This window comes from Petromyzon marinus, chromosome 48, assembly GCF_048934315.1.
Source record: "Petromyzon marinus isolate PM22_M1 ecotype Great Lakes invasive population chromosome 48, UKy_Petmar_22M1.pri1.0, whole genome shotgun sequence".
NCBI classification, from domain to species: domain Eukaryota; kingdom Metazoa; phylum Chordata; class Hyperoartia; order Petromyzontiformes; family Petromyzontidae; genus Petromyzon; species Petromyzon marinus.
In genome coordinates, this window is record NC_133714.1 from 403,472 (window position 1) to 421,519 (window position 18,048).

The window sequence follows — 18,048 nt, forward strand, 5'->3', positions numbered from 1 at the left end:
AACCTGATAGGCCTCCATCCATCTTGAAGCGTCGTGTAAGTGTATAAAATCCACGATGGCGAAACTGCGGCTCCAACCTAGAGGCGGCATTTGGATATAGACGCAGCGTATTAGTGACGGCAGCATCCACACGCGGCAGCAGCTGCTGCTACACAACGGCAGCGGCGTCTGACAACATGAGGAAACCAGCCCCCCCCCTCCCACCAAAGCCCTCCCCCACCCCCCCTACTTAACCACCCCACCGGCCCCCCAACCCACCTTCCTTACATTAAGAGCCGGGTCCACGCCCGAGCGACGACGGGCTGCACGCGTTAAATCGCGCGAGCTGGCGATCGCACCCCCACGGCCGCTTTGCCCACGTCCCAGCGAGCAGCTACGCGGCAAGGATGCGAGGGGGCGGCGGCGGCTCTTCGGGATCCAAACGAGCCAGGGGCCAAATCGCGGTCGCGCCGCGGCAAAGCGTCGCGGCGCGACCGCGTGCTGCCGATCGCGATTTGCCCGAGCGGACGGCCGGCGAAGCCGACGACGGTACAACCCGGTCGCCGAGTGAGAGCAATTCGGTCGGGAGCAATCAAGTTGTTGCGCGCAACCGATCCGCTCGGGTGTGGACCAGGCTCAAACGCAGAAGCACCTACACCTCCCTAACCATCCCTCCCATCCCATCACTCACTCGGTGTATTCACCGATCCACCTTTTGTCGACTTAACGGGAGACGCAGATTTACACATTACACAGATGATGTTGTTGTTGCTGTGCAGATGTAAGTTCCGGGGGCTGTGTGTGCCCGGCTGCCCAATACTGCACCGAATCGGGACTTTCACAAAATCTTGGGAGGGCAACCACAACAAGGCAAAGATCCCCTGTATAGCCTCAGCAAATTTATAGGGCAAGTGCGGTTAGCGAGTAGCACCTATGAAGGTTGGCACGGCACACGAAGGAGGTGGGTGGCCGGCACCATGCCCGACCGCCTTTGTCTCCCCGGTGATGTTTAACTAAACATCGCACCAGGTACACATTTGAGGCCGAGTCTACCTAGGGGAGGCCCAGGAGCGGTTCAGATGATCGTCACTCATGTTGGTGGCCATGAGCAAGAATGTAACTTAGGTCGCCGGCTTCGTGGCACAGCGAGCTAACCGCTGCACCACCGCTCCCAACGACAAAAGACAAAGATAAGGATCCCCGTCTAGCCTGAACATACTTTTGGGGCAAGTGCTGTTAGCAAGGTCCCATACACACACACATGACCACACACTCAACGTAACTGCAGCCAAAATAAACTCAATATTACAACACTAATTTGGGTCTTATAATATTCACTACTTAAGCACGTGTTTTGATATTACAGATCAACGCTTAACTTGAGCACTTTTAATACGTCCTCTGCCTGCAGCTGCATTCACAAGAACGCCAAGGTGGCAAGATGTTGACTTTCTCGCCTGATATACAGGTCGTGGGTTTACTCCCCGCCCCTGACGACTGTTTTGTATCTTTGGAGTTTGCGTCTCCCTCTCCCACCACGTGTGGTCAAGTGGATTTTTCTCCGGGTCCTCCTGTGTTTTCCCTCCACGTTGAGAATCAACGTGCGTTCAGAGCATTTGGCTGCTATAAATTTCCACGTGACATTAAGCCGCTTTCTATGCACTATAATTTGTGAGAGCCAGGTCGCTTCTAAAATAGAGCTACATAGCTCAGTGGGGTGTCACCTGGGTAAAATAAGATAATTTTGTATTTTTTATAGCTGCAATGGCAATGCGAGCACGACACAAGACTTTGCAAATCGCAGAATTCGCGATGTGCGAACGCTCAGCTTCCGTACAACCGCCGACAAGTTGGCGCTTTCATTTACCTTTTCTCAAGTTATTAACGACAGCCGAATTAACGACCCGACGTTTTTTGTTTTGCCCGCGATATAAGAAACGAACGAAAAATCATCGTAGCGGCACCAATCCCCCCACAGTGGGCGTTGGAAGATGAGACGCGATGCCAAGTGCGCTTGTCGCGTGCTAAAGCGTTCTCCCGAGACACGCCACCGGTTCTTGTGATCATCAAATCGTTATCATCATTATTACTTTATTCATGTGAACAAGAAATTCCATCATCATAATGTCAAAATATCAAAACAGCTGTCGGGGTGTGTCGGGGGGAGGTCCTTAAGTGTTAATATGAATAAAGCCACATCATCAAGCGCTTTTATTATTTTAGCGGAAGGATTGCTCTTTCACTCAGTCAGGACCCCGTTCACATCATTTACCCCTTCGCACTGCGATGACGTACGTGTAGGTAGTCAGTTACTCAAGTATGTCATCAGAACGGGATCGGAAGAAAAACTAAAACAAAATAACTTTATCGGAACCGAAGCTCCCAAAAGGCCACGTGGGAGGGCGTGGCAGTTTGGGGCCAGCTATCGAAGAGTGGCCGCGGTCGTGTCTCTACGGCTGTCTGCGGTAACGACGTCTTTAAAAACAACGGCGCTCCTACTACGACTCCACATAAAATTAACGCCGAACCACTCGCACGTTCCGAGATCCGGCGGTGAACGGGACATCCACCCTCCAACTTGCGGACACCTCGGAACAGCGATAAGTTTGCAAGTGTCAATGAGGCACTGTGACGAAGACTGGGAAAGCACGAAACGCATCTCCACCGCCATAAACTTTCACAACAGGAGACTCGTAAAATGAACTTACAACTCGGTGAATGCTGTTACAATTATTACGTACACCACTTTATTAATCCACTGCTGGATCAATGCTGCCTCCCCACGCCGTGTCGAACATGGTGTGGGGTGGGGCCTGCTGCTAGGCCATACTTCACCACGCTGGTCAGTGCGGATTGGTGAAGGACTGTATCCCAAGGACCGATTTGGGGCACCTCGCCTAGTATACAGGTTGTGGGTTAAATCCCGACACTGACGCCCGCTGTACATTTGGAGTTTGCGTGTCTATCTCTCATCATCATCAGTGGCTAGTAGATGTTAACTACCTCGCCTGGTATACAGGAGGTCGTGGGTTCGATCCCAACCCTGGCACCTGTATATTTAGAGTTTGAATGTCCTCCCCGTGGTCGTGTGGATTTTTTTCCGTGTCTTCCGGTTTTTCCCTCCCCATTTAGAATCAACGTGCGTTTAAGAGTATTTGGCTGCTATAAATTTCCACGTGATGATAAGTCACGTTGTTGGGCTATCACTGGTGGCCAGGTCGCTTCTGAGAAAGAGATACATAGCTCAGTGGGCCTTACTTGGAAAAATAAAAAAACAGATTTCAGAGATATACTCGCCACTGATGTTAGCCGTGGCCGGGAATTCAACTCAGGTCAATGTGTTTACAGCGAAGTGCTCTCACCACTGCGCCACCCCTCCAGCCAATGCTGAATACAAGCACTAAACATAGTTATTATTAAAACTGACCAGTGGATGGCAGTATGGATGGAGGTAAGCTGGATAGGATTAACTGCGCTTATCATACATTCAATTCTCAATACAAATCTCATCCACTCCACTCTCCCAGGTGAAATTTTTGCAAAAAAAACACAGCTTTTCGTCAATATTTTTCATTGTGATTTTTTTTCTATCGTCCAAGTCAATCTTTTATAACGTTGAATGCAAGTTCAGTGTGAACAAATAGATTAAAACCATTTAACTATTTAAAAAAAAAACTCCCCCCCCCCCCTTCCCCGGGGTCATTTCCATGCTGGGAAATTCAAGTGACAAGATGGAGCTCACAGCCCGATAACGACGATATATATTCTTAGTTTTTTCGGTAAAGTCACGTTGAAGAGAAACAACAAAATAATAAAATATATATAAAACAATAAAAATTTATCACGTTTCGACCATAACTCAAACGGTTGAACACACCTGAAGATGACCGTTTGAGTTATGGTCGAAACGTCTTCAACGTGACTTTACCGAAAAAACTAAGAATATGAATTACTGCAGTCACGAAAGCTTTAAATCAAAATTTAACGGCGATATAGTTTGTTCAAGAAAAGTATTTCTATGCAATCGGTAGCCCGGTAGCCACACGCGGGGCTATTGTTTAAAGGCGATATGTCTGCTAATTGCTACGATCATTATTATGATCATTATTATGATAACAGCATTCAACAAACGGGAAACATTAAGTCCTCAAAATATTCCCCTTGGCAAATTTGCAAACACGGTCGACTACAAAACGCTGCACGCGTGCCGCCTTAAACGTCAAAACATATATTCGTCGACGTGTTCGGCAATGGTCTATCTTATGTGCTATGAAGAAAGGTCATCGCCTGAAATGTCGCCTCTTATATATAATTGATTTTAATGCCACGCACACACAGATGGTGTTGCTGTTGTCACTGACACGGGAACGTGTCGAGTTTTACCGTTGCCCGTGCTTGTGCACCACTGCAAACGCAGAAGCAGCGGAGGAGGCGGCGGCATCACCAAATAATTAGTTTAATGCGTTCGTTTTGCAAAGACGCCACCTTATAGCAACAATGTCAACAGCACACACACTGCCACAGCAACCATGTGCACAATACGTGAGTATGTGCAAAGGTGGACTAGCCCCCCCCCCCCCCCATGGTGTTCACAGAGCGTTCCTGGCGATAAACAAAAACTTGACATCTGTGAAAAAGAGCTTTATAGCTCATCGGATTCCTCCAGGCCAGCTAAAGATTCAGCTTTTTGTTTAGAGGTCACATCCTGCTGATGAGGTTCGTAATGTCAAAAACACCAGTCCAGTGCTTTTCCTGCACAAAAAAAATTCTGCTGGTAACAGCACTGAAATCAGAAGGCCCATTGCCCTCGTCACCAACATAATCAGCAATGATCTATCCACTGCTGGATGAAGGTCTCCCCCAAGCCAGCACCATCTCTCAGCGTCTTGCGTTGTAACGATCCACGGTAGATCCAGCACACGAGCCAATTCCGTCGTTTAATCTCAGCGGGAAGGCGTATCGTTTTCGTGCGTGACGATTTGTCCTTTGGCTGTCACTCCGTCGTTAATCTCGACCCACTGGCCATCGTTTGGAATTTCTAGCCGTGATGCCTCCACTTCCTGTTATGCAGTCACTCTTGATGTACTTGACTTGTGTGTACGTTCTCTGATCCACGTGTTCCCGTCTCTTCCGTGTAATTCCAAGCGTGCGTTTCTACATACTTCTCCGCGCACCTTAAGGATTTTATAATCAATGTCGTCTTTTTTTGCCAATTTCTGGTGCGTACGTTCTAATATTGCCACCAGGTGAAATGCTACTATGGATTGGCCGGTTCACGTTTCCAAAACCCAAAACACACTAACGGACCTAATTCCTATCACTATGTTTTGCTTTTGAAAACTAATACCCTTGTAAATGTGTTCGTTATAATCACATTGGGAGTTCACTACATTCAGCAACGGCAGCGATTATTCAAAGAGGGGAAGAAACTTTTGCGCCTTCTGAGGCTTTGTGGGGGCCGATGACATGACGTAGTGATGGCGCGTTTGCCGCTCGCACCTCCGATGAGCACGGTTGGCTACGAATGGTGCGCGAAATAAGTTCCAACACACATACACGCTGCAGAGGGTTCGCTGTTCGGCTCCGGCAGGCCGCCCTAGTTAATACTGCGGTGGCCGTGCATTAATCGTAAAATAACACTGCGCACCGTCTGCTGCACTCGCATGTCTGGCCGCTAACAGATCCCGCGTGATGTCGTTCTAAACGAGTAGGTAGGCCACTCTGTGCGGGAGTCACGGTCCAAGCGTGCCAAACTTGCTAAATTATGCCGTAAAAATTTACTCAATTGAGATCACACTTTGCAACATCGCCCCCGCCCCCCCCTGCCAACGGACTTAATCCGTCTTTGGAGCGGTGCATTCCGTCCGTGACAGTGGGGAGCGGTAGCGTAGTAGCGGTTCGCACGCTGCGCTACAAAACCAGAGCAGCCAAGAGTTTGATTCTCACTCACGACCACCACCACTTGTGACGATATCTAAACTGGTCCTGGGCCTCCCCTAGGTCTACTCAGCCTCAAATGGGTACCCGGCGCGATGTGTAAACATCGCCATTGGGGAGCCGAAGCGGCCGGGCGTGCTGCTGGCCACCCACCCCCCCGCGTGCTGTGCCGGCCTTCATATGTGCTTGCTAACAGCTCTTTCCCCAACAGTCTGTCAAGGCTGACCCTGCCCTATACAACCTGAGCGAATAGCAAATGTACTCAATTATTATTACTATTATTAAAGCATTTCCTTAAGTTCTATTACATCGTAAGATTACATCTGGGTGCGGCTATTTCATCTCAGACGATTATGAACAAGGAATATTAACATTGCGATTATACCATTGTAATATTACCATGATTTAAATATTCCTATGGCTGTTCACGCCTTCCAACAAGCGGTGCTACAGCAGACGTCGGACTGTCGGGGTGGAGAGCGTCTAACGTGGCTTAAAACTGGTGCCGCGACCCCGCGAGTCGTCGTCCAGGTCACCCTGAAAACCTGCGTTTCACACGGCCCAGGGCCGAGCTAGGGCCTAACGATGCAGAACATAAAAAAAAAACTGACGTCGGGCTCTTTGGCGTCGGGAGGACAATCAGCCGCGATACATACTCGTGCGGCACCAATGCTAAGCCCTGATTATCCGTCGCGCAACTGATGGGCAAAAACGTGGAGGCGCGTATCTATGTACAGTACAGTTAACGACTAATCGCTTAACTACGGGCCTCCATAGAGCCAATCTGTAGTGTATAGTGTAGTGTATAGTAGTGTAGTGTATAGTAGTGTCGGGTATCGTAGTGTAGAGTAGAACCCCTCTAAACGACCACTCCTGTTAATGACTAATCGCTTAACGACGGGACCTCCAGAAAGCCCGATGTGTTCGTTTACCAACCATTCCCCTGTTAATGACGGGCAGTTGTAGGTACTGTAAATATACATTTCTTCGATTAACCATGTTGTTTCTTTTAATGTTGTGTTTATAATGTTCATATATTAATGTTATTTATGTATGAATATCCATTATTTAAATATTATCAAGTACTTTTTTGGGAACTTTTATGCTATTGGAACGAATTAAGCCTTTAACATGTATTTCCTATACTCACTGAATGACCAAATCGACAACTGGTTTCATCGTTAAGAGGGGTTCTACTGTAAGAACGTGTAAATTGCTTCGCACCGTATGTAGCCAAACGTGCTACTCGAAGGACAACAAACTAAACACAGAAAGCAGTTCTAAAGAAATGAGTTTTCAATCTAGATGATACTAAAGTGCGTAGCTCCAGTGTCTACCTAATATCGGAAGCGCATTCCAGACGGCCGCAGAAGCGCATCTGAAAGCGCGCGATGCAGTGACCGTCTTTGTTTAATGGTTAGCCAAAATCCGCTTTTGGCTAACTATCGAACATGACCGGATGACTGGAGTTTGCGTATGTGATAACGTGTGATAATGTGTGATAACGTGTGATAACGTGTGATCATATGTAGCCCCACCAGCGGCACGTGAACATCCTTTTAAAGGGAGAGGGCTCTCCACCCATGCTCCAATGTGGAGACTCTCAACATTAGACCAGGGTGGCGAAATGTTAACTACCTCGCCTGGTATACAGGAGGTTGCAGGGTTCAATCCCAACCCTGATGCCTGCTGTATATTTGGAGTTTGCATGTCGCTGTCCTCATGGTGGCGTAGATTTTTCTCCGGGTCTTCCGCTTTTTCCCTTTACATGTAGAATCAACGTGCATTTGACAATATCTGGCTGCCGCTATGAATTTCCACGTAAGGATGGTACGCCACTTCTTTAACCTATCATTTGTGATAGCCAGGTCGCTTCTGAAAAAGAGCTGTGTAGCTTAAGTGTGCCCCTTACCTGGTAAAATAAAAACAGTTTATAGTTTTAGTTAAATCTTTTACTCTGTCCAGCGGGCTCCGTGCCTAATGCTGATCGCCGCCACTGCCCGGCCAAGGCTACGTTCACAGATACGTTCGTAGTCCCGCCACCCCCCACCAAAATCAGGCGCAGGCTCCGATTCTTCCGACTCTGCATCTTCCTCCCTTTCGCACAATTGTCCCGACGCCGCGGAAATCGACAAGACGAAGTAAAAAAACGACGGCATAGAAAAGAGATCACATCTCACCTCGGAATTTTTTGAAGATCCTGACGCTCCGCACGGGGCCATTGAACGTCTTCAGGAAGGCGCGAATCTGCAAGCACAACGCGCAAGGTAATTCGGGGCAGGCGGGTGGGTGGGTGGGTCGCCCTCCACATCGCCGCCGTACGTTAACTGTGAGTAAACCCAACCTGAACGACGACAACAGGTAACATTTAAAGTGTGCTGTTGTTGTTGTTCGGGGGGAAAAATGTAAGGAACCAGAGAGGAAGGCCTAACAGAGGATGGGCTTGACGATTGGTGGCAGACGGATGTGGACACTACTTGAGCGTATTGGTACAAGGCAAAGAGGAGAGCGGAAAAAAATGACAAAATGTGGAGTGGGCACCTACTAGGGGCCATCTGCCTATGGATCGTGATAATAAACCCAACCAATAATTGGTACTGCATAGTCAGATTAACATAATCCATTGTAATTTACATGACTACATTAACCTCCTTCTGGGTAGTCTTCACATCTGATAGGTTCACAGTGATGACATTACATTAACTCGATATAAGACCGAAACAGGAATTCTGCAGAATTTCGGCAAATCGCCTAGTGAAGCCAGTTGTTATCACCAGCGAAACATTGTACTTAAATTGCAAATGTTGTGGGTTTACTCTCCAACACACCGGTGTGCTAAAGTAGTAACTAGTAGACACATTGTGACAAACCTCACTAACTGGACGTGTCAGGTGGTGGCTGGTTCACGACACTTTCATATTTACGTGATTGAACTAAAAAAACAGTGGATAATATTGGTCGCGAAAGCCCTACTATGTGTTCAAATGACATCGTCAGTGCGGAGACAAAGGTGGCAGGGCGTGGTGTTGGCCACCCACCCTCTCGTGCGCCGTCCCGACCTTCATAGGTGCTGGCTAACGGCACTTGCCCCAACAGCCTGTTGTAGGCTACATGGGGTATCTTTGTCTTTCTATTGTTATTTCGACGTTTGATCACTCAGTAAGCTTCACGTGGAGTCTCAATACTCTTTTTCAGGGGTCTTGCAAAGTTTTTCGCTGTAGCGAGATGTTGATGTTTCCGTGTGTAATACCAATTGATTAATTTGCAGGTACATTTTTCAGCAATTAGACGTTTTGTCCAATACCAGTTACATTGTCTGTCTGCGTGTATTTTAGCTGTAGGAGGAAACTGGAAACTCATGCAGGATAGGGGGGGAAGAGAATTCAAAATCCACACTCATTTACTCATACTCACTCACCAACTCACAATCACTCACACTCATTCACACACTGCAGAAGAGAACTCCACAAACTCGCATACACTCGCGCACACACTCACTCACTCTCACTCTGCATAACAGGGGAAGAAATCCACACAGAAAAGGCACCCGAGTCGGGACTCAAACCGAGGACCTTTCTTGCCGCGAGGCACGAGTGTCGTCACGGTCAACCTACCGCCCATAAATTATAAACGTAACGGGGAAAAAAAAAACTGAACACTTTTGTCAACAACACTTTGTGTGCGTGGCTTTGAATGAGAAAAAAATATAATAGGCAAGATTCTGGGGGGTGGGGAAATGGCGCCCCTTCAGGGCATACAAAGACTCAATAATGTAAGTTGTTGCTTGGTGGTGTTTGGTGGTGTTGGTGTGGTGGTGATGTTGTTGTTTGGTGGTGTTGGTGTTGTTTGATGGTGTTATTGTTGGTGGTGTTATTGTTGGTGGTGTTGTTGTTGTATGGTGGTGTTGGTGTTGTTATTTTGTGGTGGTGTTGTTATTGTGTGGTGGTGTTATTATTGTGTGGTGTTGTCGTTTGGTGGTGTTGGTGTTGTTTGCTGGTGTTATTGTTGGTGGTGTTGGTGTTGTTTGCTGGTGTTATTGTTGGTGGTGTTGTTAGATGGTGTTATTGTTGGTGGTGTTGGTGTTGTTATCGGGTTGCCCAGGACCCACATCCGACCGTTACCTCCTCCTGCTCCACGTCATGGGGAATGTCGCGCAGAATGACCGCGGGACCCGACACCCCGACGGGGTCGTTTTCGAGCTCCGGCTCGCCGGGGTCGCGGTCCTGCGCGCGGTACCTACCCGACGGGACGTCGTCGAGGCTAACGCGCTCCTAGCGGTCAACACGACAATGGCACGCCAAGTTAGTGAACGGACGTACGAAGACAAAGATCCCCACATTGATCACACGTACGTAGACACAAATACGTAGACACAAACGCTCACGCACATAGATAACACTCACACGCACACGACAAACACGGAATTTTCAGGTTTGTAGCGTAGTGCGCTAACCCCTACACTACCATCCCCCACATAGACACAAAGAAACACACGTACATATAGACAGAGATCCCCCGCGTGTAGCCTTAATAGACTGTTGGGGCAAGTGCTGTTAGCGAGCGCGAATGAAGGCTGGCACGGCACATGAGGGCAGTTTTGCGGCTAGCGTGGCAGCAGGGTGAAGTGGTAACACTCGTAGCCACACAGGGAGGGCCAAGGTTTGATTCCCGACCAGGGCACCTTACTGTGTTGTGTTTGTAAGTTCTCTGCCAGTTCTCCATTGAATAATAGGGTTTTTCCCCTTTTTTCTGGCAACAAAACTGAAACCTTTTTACAAGGATTCATGTCTGCATTAACCACAATACCTGCAGTCAAAATGCAAACAAAAAACATACTATTATAATATATGCATTGTCCTTGAAACTGATTGGTCCACACCAAGGGACAGCTTTCTTTTGAGCCTCGACCCAATTGGTGCTCGACCAGATGACGCCAAAAGGCGTACAGCTCAAAGAAAATGCACTGTCAAAGTAATGAGGGCTCGGGGTGAGCATCTACATCATTAGACCTCCTTTACCAGTACCAAAATTTATTATAGGGTTTTTCCCCTTTTTTCTGGCACAAAACTGAAATCTTTTTACGAGGATTCATGTCTGCATTAACCACAAGACTGCAGGTATTGTGGTTGCCAGAATAAAGGGGAAAAACCCTATTATTATATTTTGGTACTGGCAAAGGAGGTCTAACGATGTAGTTCTTCATTTGTTTCCTTCCAGTTTCCACCCATAGCTAAAAACAAACCATACAATGTAACTGGTATTTGCCAAAAATATTCCATTACCTGGAAATGACTAATTGGCCATTCCACATGGCAACATCAGGCCCCTTAATGCGAAAAACTTGGCAGGGCCCATCCTGAAAATGAATGTAAAGACTGCACCACGCTCACCCATCTGTTGGTCTTGTCGCGCCGGTGCTGGCTGGCGGCCAGGGCGTCATCTTCCAACCGCGCGCTCTGCTTCCCGCTCGCATCTGCCCTGTTGCTGCCGGGCGACAGCCTCGCTCGGTAGTCAACGTCTCGAAAATCGTGATCGCCACGACTATCACTGCGACAGTCACCGCGACTATCGCCTCGACTTTCGCCGCGATTATCGCCTCGACTTTCGCCGCGATTATCGCCTCGACTTTCGCCGCGATTATCGCCTCGACTTTCGCCGCGACTATCGCCTCGAATATCACCGTGATTGTCGCCACGAATATCGCCACGAATATCGCCGCGAACATCGCCGCGACCATCGCCGCGATTATCGCCGGGACCATCGCTACGACAGTCACGACTATCACTGCGATTATCACCGCGACTATCGCCACGAAAATTCCCACGACTATCGCCCCGAATATCACCGCGATTATCACCGCGATTATCACTGCGATTATCACCGCGATTATCACTGCGATTATCACCACGAATGTTGCCGCGACTGTCACCGCGATTGTCGCCGCGACTGTCACCGCGAATATCGCCGCGGCTATCGCTGCGACTATCGCGGCGACTGTCACTGCGACTATCGCGATCCTGCCTGTCCCTTCGCTCCGGGCGGTCCCGGCGGTCCGAAGAATAGTAGTCCCTCCTGCGCGATAGTGACTCTCCATAGCCGCTACCACCGCCGCCACCGCCGCCGCCACTCCTAAAGCCGCCCTCCAGACGCGTGTCGCGGTCTTTGCCGGGCTCTTCCTTCGCCTTAAAAGCGGTTTCATTCAGAGGCACGGGCGGCACGAAACTGCCGACGCCCTCCGCTGGCACAGCGCCCCTCTGCTCCAGTGTGAAGAGAGCACCCGTGACATTTTCTGGTGGGGGCGGCAGCGAGATTCTGTAACCGCTGGGGGTGAATCCGGCCATGGCCCTCTGGTCCCCGTACTCGCTTTGGCCAAAGGGTATCCTCCCCGCCTCTACTCCCGCCGCAGCAGCCCCGACGTCTGCCCGGTAGCCTTCCCTGGCGTCGCACAGCAGGCCAGCGCCGCTTTCGCGGGCCTCGTGAAACTCCCCAGGGGGGCGGTAGTCGTCCCAGTAGCCTCGAACGTTGTCTCGGGGTCCCCTCTGACCCGGCGGATCCATTGAGCGGTGGCCGGCAATAGGCGCACGGAAATCGGCCACCTGGCTGGGGTTGGCGGGTGCCCCGTATCCCCCGGGGGGCGGCACGCGCGGGAATTCGCCATCCCAGTTTCTCGTGCCGTCCCCCGGCCAGAAATTCGACTGCAGCGTGCCGCTCGTGGCGCCTGATTGCCACAACTCGTCGGCAGGACTTTGGCTCCCCGCCAGTTGCTGCTGCTGCTGCTGCTGATAGGTGTCGGGTGGCTGCCAGTACTGGCCACCTTGCCCCTGGGCCTGTGAAAACCTCTCCCTCTCTCCGGGTCTGCCTCCAATGCCCTCATAGGGCCCTCTCCTGCACAGACACAATCACAGGAACAGCATCGCACTGGGAGTTGCTGAAAGATTCAGTCCCGACTCTTCAACAAAACTTTTCTTAAATACACAAATCAGAAAGGGAATAGCTCTAAGTCTTGCGAGGCCAAAATGTATTTGACATGTTTTCTTCTGTTGACTAACTAGTACAATAATTACCTCAATTACTCTTGATGTTTCTTTAACTTAACTTCACGATGAATAGTCCAGCGGTAGCATGTTCGCCACTTGTTTTGGAGGTTCATCATTCGAACTTGGCAGGTCGCCCTGGTTATTCCCGTGGGGTGTACCAACAATAGAATGCATGCCATCGCCTTCGCGGTAGATATTAAAAAGATCACCTGCTGTCATTCGAAATGCCTAGAGGCCAATTGTGTGCCGGTGTCACATTCTAAATTTTGAAAAATAACCAACAAATGAATCATTTGGCGGGACCCTGGGGTCCCGCAAAAATCAGGTCAATAATTATTATTTTCAGTCCGCCCACTCGTGATCCCGACAGCAAAGTGCCGCCCGCCCAGACTTGCGCCAACAAGCGCCAGCAGCAGGCAGCGATCAACACGATGGGCGCCACCCCACCGGCCAAACGCAAGCCCCGGGGGGCGTCCGCCGCAGTCGCGCGCGGCGACGACGCCCTCCAGTCAGCCGTCGATCCTCAGCTTCTTTGCCAAGGCGAGCACGCCCTCCAGGCAGTGAATTTAATGTGTTTATGTAATTTTTCAACTTTTTACGAAACTTAGTGTCCCGAGTAGCTCTCGACGAGGCCAATCGATTGACCACTAGTTTTGTTGTCGGTAAGGCAAGACTCGTGTCGCTACGCGGTTTTTCCCACCCTGGGGCAGTGATGGGACCCCGGGGTCCCGTGAATTGCTTCAAATGGCTCAATTAGTACCACAATACACTGCAACACCGCTACCCCTGCATCTCACCTGTAGCGAGTTATCTCTATCGCCTGGTATGCAAGAGGTCGTGGGGTTCGATCCCAACCCTGATGCCTGCTGTATATGGGGTCTGCGTATCTCTCTCTCATCATCATCACGGTGGCTAGGAGATTTAATCTCCCTCGCCTGGTGAGCAGGAGGTCGTGGGTTCGATCCCGACCCTGACGCCTGCTGTATATTTGAACTATTAGGCTGCTTCTGCACTCACCCCATATTGAAGTTCATGGTGCCAAGCGAACAACCTGAGAGACACAGGCGCCCACGTCTGGCCTGCGTGAATTACAGACAAAAAAGTCAAAGATACATTACGTTTCTCCAAGTCAGCGAGTACTGACATCAGTCTTATGTTTTCTAACCTACAGGCAAATCCATTAATACCCTACTAAAATAAAATGTATTATAAAGATGTTTTTTGTTACTTCATAGCCTCTACCAAATCTCAAAACACGTACTCAACCCTTTCAAACTCTCGCCTCTGTAAAATGCGAAGCCACTGCTTGCACAAGACTCAACAGAGCAGCAATTAAACTAATTACATCGGTGCACATGGCAAAAATATGCAGGCGCTAAACGCCAATTATCAAGTACAACAGCCTAGTCTTACTCTTAAGTTGAAATTTGGAAAATAACCACATCTATTGGGCTAAGAGTAATTTGTATCAACCTTTAATTCGTGCATCTGATATTTCGCAAATGTAAAAAAAATCAGATTTTATATTTGAGAAAAAAATAACAAACACATGAAAGGAACGCTTATGGTATTTTCGCTAACGGATGGTACAATTATCGTGGCCATTGTATCGTCGTATGATAGACTGTATACTGTAGTATTATCTCCATATCATGGAAACCCTACACTCTGATCGTGTTGGGAGAAGCATTTCGTGCCTTCCTGCAACAACTGACTTGTTCAACGTTGACATCTGTAAGTCACGAGAAAAACCCATCGGAACAGAAAAAAATGTGCACACCGGAAAAACCACAAGTTACAAACAACACACAAACGTAGACAAAGTACAGAGCCTCAGTTTAACATGGAGTAGGCTTTCGTGACTAATATTATCCATAACGGTTTTTTTGGGATAGATCGTTTAAATGTGTAGTTAACACACCACCACCTGACACAAATAATTAGTAAGGTTCATTATGAAAACAAAACGTGCCAATTAGTTACTGCTTTAGCACACCGGTGCGTTGGAGCGTAAACCCACATTTACAATGTGAGTACTGTGACGTTTCGCGTGATTACAACCAGCTTCATCAGGCGATTTGTCAGAATTGTTAATTCCTGTATCGGTTTTGCTAACATGAAAAAAAAACCTTACTAGTTGGCTGTGTCGGGTGGTGGGTTAACACATTTCTATTTACGCGATATAACCCAAACAATTACCTTTATTAAGCACAGAGCCTTTGTGCATAATGTGAAAACCATAAGCAGTTCCAGAAGGAAGTGCATTATGAACGGAGTACATTGCACAAATAATAATCTGCCTTGTTTTCGGTTATAAGCCTGCATTGTGTTTAATAAAATACGCTGCTACATTAAATCCAACGCAGTCCCTTTTAACATTTGAAAGGAGCATTTGTTTCTTACTCAGTTAAGGGACAATTGTGGCAATTCCACATTCCTATAACGTGGGAGGGGGTACTCCCTCCGCAGGACAGCCATAGCGGATTAACCACAAAGTGCCATTCGTTTGATCTACCCAAGAGAAATTAAGGGATTAATAAATTAATTGTCCTTTACGTTATTCGTGACTAACAGGTAAAGTGGATATTATGAATCGTTTATTGACAGGCGACTTTTCGAGCCATAACCCTGTAAAATGAATATATGAGGGCCGTTTAGGGCAATGGCCCTGTGCAACGAGACTCGAGGCATTACAGAATTGTTCGATAACAGAACGTAATCGTTTACAAAGGGGGGGTTGGGCTTTACCCAGCCACCGGCAGAGATGGTGATGATACACATTGTTTTTGCTTTTAACGTATTAAATGCACAGGGTTATTGCCCGAAACGTCGCCTATTATATATTCATTGCACAGGGCTACTGCCCGAAACGTCACCTATTATATATTAATTCCACAGGGCTATTGCCAAAAACGTCGCCTGTTATATATTGCACCACGCAGCCTCACCCACGTGTTCTCGATAGGCCGAGCTAGGTCAATTAACATCGCCGCTAGCAACACGAGAAAAGTTTAGTTGCAACAAAAGTCGCACTTATGAGCTTATTGTTGCTAAATCGTTTCAATTCAGTCCGAGAATACAGAAGAGGCCTACCCGCTCGCTGACCGAATTTAACCACTTAAAAGCACCGCGATCTCGTAACGAGGCGTTTGTAACACGCACGGGCGTCACTCGCTAACGATTAGCGGGCAAAAGTAACGTTTAGATAAAAAGCGTAAACATTTACAACGCTAGGCGATTTATTCGCAAGGAGCGTATGGCGCCGAAGCCTTCGCTAGGCCGCACTAGGCCCAAGCCAGCCAACATTTAAAATAGCTTAAATGAACCACCCCTATCGTTTAAAATTGAAATACCTTGGCGGACTCCACGAGGTAATGCGCTCGGTTGATTTTTTTTGCGACCAGTTTGGATTATTTCATTCACGAGTAAAGAAAAATAAAGGTTATCGGTTGGCCGCGTTAGCGGGCTCGCCCGTAACACAGTGCACTTCAAGATGGCAGTAGGGGAACCCAAAATGCATTGCGCGTCAATGACCATCAGCCGTGGTCTATCCACCGCTAGACGAAGGCATCAGCCGTGGTCTATCCACCGCTAGACGAAGGCATCAGCCGTGGTCTATCCACCGCTAGACGAAGGCATCAGCCGTGGTCTATCCACCGCTGGGCTAAGGCATCAGCCGTGGTCTATCCACCGCTAGACGAAGGCATCAGCCGTGGTCTATCCACCGCTAGACGAAGGCATCAGCCGTGGTCTATCCACCGCTAGACGAAGGCATCAGCCGTGGTCTATCCACCGCTAGACGAAGGCATCAGCCGTGGTCTATCCACCGCTGGACGAAGGCATCAGCCGTGGTCTATCCACCGCTAGACGAAGGCATCAGCCGTGGTCTATCCACCGCTGGACGAAGGCATCAGCCGTGGTCTATCCACCGCTGGACGAAGGTATCAGCCGTGGTCTATCCACCGCTGGACGAAGGCATCAGCCGTGGTCTATCCACCGCTAGACGAAGGCATCAGCCGTGGTCTATCCACCGCTGGGCTAAGGCATCAGCCGTGGTCTATCCACCGCTAGACGAAGGCATCAGCCGTGGTCTATCCACCGCTAGACGAAGGCATCAGCCGTGGTCTATCCACCGCTAGACGAAGGCATCAGCCGTGGTCTATCCACCGCTAGACGAAGGCATCAGCCGTGGTCTATCCACCGCTAGACGAAGGCATCAGCCGTGGTCTATCCACCGCTAGACGAAGGAATCAGCCGTGGTCTATCCACCGCTGGACGAAGGCATCAGCCGTGGTCTATCCACCGCTAGACGAAGGCATCAGCCGTGGTCTATCCACCGCTGGACGAAGGCATCAGCCGTGGTCTATCCACCGCTGGACGAAGGCATCAGCCGTGGTCTATCCACCGCTGGACGAAGGCATCAGCCGTGGTCTATCCACCGCTAGACGAAGGCATCAGCCGTGGTCTATCCACCGCTGGACGAAGGCATCAGCCGTGGTCTATCCACCGCTGGACGAAGGCATCAGCCGTGGTCTATCCACCGCTGGACGAAGGCATCACCATTCGCTTGCATTGCCAATCCACTGCTGGAGTAAGACATTACCATCAACAACCACGGTCTGTCGATCCATTGCTGGATGAGAACATTGTCGTCATCAGCCATGGTCAATCCACTGCTGGATGACGACACACCGTCATTGTCAGCCATGTGGTGTGGCCGCATCTGCTGTACGTACCGCCATCTGGCAAGCCAAGCGGGACATGAACACACTTCGAGGCCGTCGGGAAGGAAGATTCACAACATTCTGTGCCCCACCGAGCCTCGCTGCCCCCCCAGCAATTGCCCCACCAGTCTGTTACGGGCTATACGGTGGCTTGGATCTCCAACACAGCGGTGTGCTGTACTTGCGACGAATTGGCACGTTCTTTTTACGTGATAACCCAAAAATAAACCTCTGTTATATACACGGGGGATCTTTGTCTTTATAACGACAGTGGTGGTGTATTCACCAACAGCGCTGTCCTACCAGACAGTCTCGTCCCTTCACCTGATGAAGGCCGCTTGTGTTGTGGCCGAACGTCGTGAGAATATTAT

The 18,048-nt window shown here is 49.1% G+C and overlaps 1 protein-coding gene across 3 annotated transcripts in view; it reads right to left on the reverse strand.

The window, feature by feature from the left end:
* Positions 1-16,484, reverse strand: part of LOC116952784 (RNA-binding protein 10-like) — a 56,937-nt gene extending 40,453 nt beyond the window's left edge. The window contains exons 1-6 of one of the 3 annotated variants that reach the window (XM_032972422.2): positions 16,307-16,484; positions 13,971-14,032; positions 11,307-12,801; positions 10,038-10,187; positions 8,097-8,163; positions 4-77 (exon numbers count right to left, since the gene is read on the reverse strand). In XM_032972422.2, coding sequence (XP_032828313.2) covers positions 4-77; positions 8,097-8,163; positions 10,038-10,187; positions 11,307-12,801; positions 13,971-13,987 — 1,803 coding nt within the window. In that variant the 5' untranslated portion in view covers positions 13,988-14,032; positions 16,307-16,484. Of the gene's footprint in view, positions 1-3; positions 78-8,096; positions 8,164-10,037; positions 10,188-11,306; positions 12,802-13,970; positions 14,033-16,306 lie in introns of those variants that run through there. The other 2 variants (XM_076074422.1, XM_032972423.2) reach the window with 2 other exon arrangements.
* Between the last annotated feature and the right edge of the window lie 1,564 nt (positions 16,485-18,048).